General features: G+C 13.5%; 2 protein-coding genes across 2 annotated transcripts in view; both read right to left on the reverse strand.

Moving 5' to 3' along the window:
• PRSY57_0529000 (RING zinc finger protein, putative) overlaps positions 1 to 77 on the reverse strand; it is a gene marked incomplete at both ends in the record, with an annotated part of 1,453 nt that extends 1,376 nt beyond the window's left edge. The window contains one exon of the mRNA XM_020114575.1: positions 15 to 77. Within this exon, the coding sequence (XP_019970752.1) occupies positions 15 to 77 (63 nt within the window). The remainder of the gene's footprint in view (positions 1 to 14) is intronic.
• A 2,630-nt stretch (positions 78 to 2,707) lies between these two features.
• PRSY57_0529100 (hypothetical protein) lies at positions 2,708 to 3,007 on the reverse strand (the record flags this gene model as incomplete). Its single annotated transcript, XM_020114576.1, has 1 exon — positions 2,708 to 3,007. One exon carries the CDS (start codon positions 3,005 to 3,007, stop codon positions 2,708 to 2,710), a length of 300 nt encoding a protein of 99 aa, XP_019970753.1.
• Between the last annotated feature and the right edge of the window lie 1,801 nt (positions 3,008 to 4,808).

Here is a 4,808-nt window from a genome sequence, read left to right on the forward strand (position 1 = left end):
TTTTTTTGACTTACGTCAGATGTGTTTATATATAATCTTCTAAAATAACTACGTAGTCCATTTTCCTCTTCTACCATTTTTTTATTTTTTTATAAATGTATTTCTATTATTTGAAAATGTGTATATTTAAACATATATATGTATATATAATGGCATATATATATATATTTTTTTTCTTATCTGGAAAAAAAAAAAATTAAAAAATAAATAAAAAATAATAATTTACATTAAGAGTTTAATTTTATAATCATTTCAAAATGTTATAAATTCAAATTAGACTTGATATATTATATATATATATTATGATAAATAAGATGGATGATATTTAAATTTTGCACACGCATATGAAATTAGGACATATACAAACACATATTCACAATATTTTTATATATAAAATATTTATGTTATTCTTATACATTCCTTCTTTTCATATATTTTTGTTCGAGAAAATATATAAATAGAAAAAGGACTTACCAAAAATTTTCAAAAATTATAGTATTTTAAAGTACTATGGAATTTTTTGAGAAAAAAAAAAAAAAAAAAGAAAAGAAAAACATAACAAAACATAACATAACAAAACAAAAGTGTTATTTATTTCTTCTTTATTTCCTCTTTTTCTTTTTTTTTTTTCTGTTTTTCGTTCTTTCTTTATTTTCTTATATTTTTATATATTTTTATTATTTTTTTTGTTTGTTTGTCCTCTTTCCTTTATATTGATGATATTATATTACTTCGAATTATTGTTTTATATACAATGACATTATATATATATATATATATATATTATATATTTCTTAATTATAATCCTTTTATAAAAAAAAATAAAATTATATATGAATAAATACATAAACATATATTATATATATATATATTATATATTTCTTAATTATAATCTTTTTATAAAAAAAAATAAAATCATATATGAATAAATACATAAACATATATTATATATATATATATATATATATATATATTATTTATTTATTTATTACATTATATAATATACGAAAAAAAAAAAAAAAAAAAAAAATCAATATAAAAATAACCAAGGAAAAAAGATAAAAATATAAATATATTTTATTATATATAATAATATTTTATAATTGTACTTTTTATAAATATAAATTTTCTACAAACGATTTTTATTTTTTCAATATAATGTTTTGCAATAAAAATAATATAAATTTTTTTATGGCATTGAAAAATATAAATATATTTAAATTATTATATATATATATATATATATAAATATATTTATATATTTTTTTTTAAAATAAAATTAAAAACTTTCTTTTATATTATATATATTATATATATATGTATATATATATAAATGATATTATTTTAAAAAAATATATAATTATAAAATTTTTAAGAATAAAAAATGAATATATTTTGAAATATTTTTATAAATTTTCTTCTTTAAAAAAAAAAAAAAAAAAAAACATCAATTTAAATAAAAAAATATATAAATATATATATATATATATATATATATATATATATATATTATAATATGTATTATTTTTTTATATGTAATATATAATAATATATGTACATAATATTTTTTTTTTTTTTTTTCATATTTTATTATTTTGTGGAAGATGGTGTACGGTATTGTATTATTACATTTATGTATTTTTATTTATTTTAATATATAATAAAGCACGCATAAATAAATACATTTATTTTTTATAATAAGAAAAATATAATATTATAATATAGCAATATATATATATATATATATATATTTAAATAATTATATTATTAAACATATTATATTCTATAAATAATAATTATAAAAGTATGCTTTTATTTAAAATTTTTTTTTTTCCTTATGTAGTATGAAAAAGAAAAGAATAACAAATAAAATTAAAATTTTAAATTATTTAAAATTAGTCTATATTAATAAAAATATAAAAAAAAATACAATAATATAATAAGTGTTAATAATAATATATTGTTAAATTAGGAATAATAATTATTTTTCATGTATTCCTTTTAAATATAATATATATATATATATATATATATATATATATAATAATAATAATAATAATAATAATAATTTTCTTTTTTTTTTTTTTCTTACTTGGTCTAAAAATATTCATATGTTATTTTATTTTTCAAATTAAGAGGACCATAAAAAATTATTATGTAGGAAAATTTAATATATGTACTTTAAAAAATAAAATAAATTATTTATTTTAGATTATGCATATGATTATATGTTTTATTATTTGTTTATCTCTTTGTTCTTTTATAAAAATATGTAGTGTAACATATGTTCTTATATGCCTTTTTTGTAATTTATATGTTTCTTATATTAACATAACAAGTTATATTATTTCTTCTTTAATTTTTAAATACTACAAAATGCACATTTAAATAAATAATTAAATATATATATATATATATATATATATATATATATATATATATATATATATTTATATTTATATATGTAATGTAGAATGTGTTGCTTATCCAACAGATAAAATAAAATGAGAGAAAAATGAAAAATATAATAATTATTCAAAAAGGGATAAACAAAAACTAAAACATAAAAATAAAAAAAATAAAAAAAAAAAAGGAAAAAAAAAGGATTTATATGTGATAATAATTGATGGATAAACATTTATATGGCACATATAATATATATATATATATATATATATATACATTCATTTACATAATATTTCTATATTCACTTATCATTTTCAATACTTTCTTCTTCAGAGTTTTTATTTGTTGGTTCATCATTTTGTTCTTCTTCATTTTGATCATTTTTTTCTTTACTTAAATTTTCATCATTTATTGAAACATCTGACTGTTCAGATTTGTTGGATTCTTCTAATTCTTCTGAATCATTTGAATCATCTGAATCATCTTCATATTTTTTCCTATTAATTTCTGCATTCCTTCTTTCAACTTCTTCTTGTGTTGGTACGTATCTTTTACTACCTTTGGGTAATCTCTTTTTACTTCTATATTTATTTTTGTTCATTTTTTTGGGGTTCTTTTATTATTAATTCGTCGATATAAAAATATTAAGAAAATATGTTTTCAAGTGTTCCAAAAAAAAAAAAAAAAAAAAAAAAAATTGAAGAGGTGTGTGGAAAAATATATAAAAGATTTTATAGATATGTGTTATAATAATTATTATTGTGATTAATTATAACAATTGAATTATACATACATATATATTGTTATATTTATTTAAATGATATAATATATATATATATATAAGGTTGTCCAAAAAACGAAAATTATATTTATACACTTTATATTTTATTTATTATTTTTCTTTTTTTCACCTTGGAATTATATTAAAATAATATATATATGAATTAATAAATTATATAAACCTAATATTTAACACACAGGAAGATATAAATATAATTATGTTAACACAATTTGTAACAAGGAAAAAAAACTTGTGTATATTTTTTTTTTCTTATAAATTTCAAATAAAATATATGTATATCTATAAAATTTCGAAGCATTAAAAGGTAAAATTATAAGTATAAACATATATATATATATATATATATATATATATATGAAATATTTATATGTATTTATTTTAAGGTGGAAAAAATAAATGTATATATATAAAATAACTACCTCCACAATTTTGAATATATTTTAAATATGCGTAATATTATTTAATTATTATATATATTATATATATTATATATATATATATATATATATATTAAATAAATATTATGTATATATTCTGAAGAGAGTTCCTTTTTTCCCCCTATTCTTAAGCATGTATAAAAAAAAATATATTATTCTTTATTACATATATATATATATATATATATATATATATATTTTATTATATATATAATACCAATTTTGTATGGTCAATAAAAAATGATGAAATGAAATGAATATATTACGACTCACCACATTCGTAATTTTATTTTTTTTTTTTTCTGTTTATTTTTTCTTTTTTTCTTTAAACAGAAATTTTAAAAAAAGTAAACGAAAAGTTTTAAATTTTAATTTAATCCAAAATATATTTGTTAAAAAAATTGAATTAAAAAAGAAAAAAATATATTATATATATATATAATAAATTTTTTTATATATTTAATATATATTTTTAATAGACTAAAAATTTTTTATTTTTTTATTATTACATATAATATTTAATTAATAATTATTATTATACGACTTATTTATATTATATAATATATATATATATATATAATATTTTTTTTATAGTTTTTACTTTTCTATTCCTTTTTTAAATTATAATATAAAATATATATTTTTTTATATATACTTTTTGCATATCTATATTTTATTTTTTGTAGAACCTTTCCGAGACCTTTTCTAAGAAAGCAAAAACAAATTTGTAAAAAGATTACAACATTATATGGCCAGTATATAACATTACAACAGTATATTTATATATAATATATATATATATATTTTTAAATATATATTTTTTTTTTGTAATATTTCTTCTTTATTATATATATATATATATATATTTATTCATTTATTTATTATACAATATAATGTTATATTTATAATTTTATATAATGTATAATAAGGTTCTCACCATTTAAGTTATCATATAATATAATAAGTGATTAATCAATTGTATTTTTTTTTTTTTTTTAAATGAATCACAAATTCTCATAAATACATATATATATATATATAATATTATATACATAGATATATATCGGAAGAATTTCTCTTTCTGCCAACTCCCCCCCCCCCCAAACAAAAAAAAAAAAAAAAAAAAAAACAAATAAAAAAAAAAAAAAAAAAAAAAAAATAAA

Source organism: Plasmodium reichenowi, chromosome 5, assembly GCF_001601855.1.
Source record: "Plasmodium reichenowi strain SY57 chromosome 5, whole genome shotgun sequence".
Classification (NCBI taxonomy): domain Eukaryota; phylum Apicomplexa; class Aconoidasida; order Haemosporida; family Plasmodiidae; genus Plasmodium; species Plasmodium reichenowi.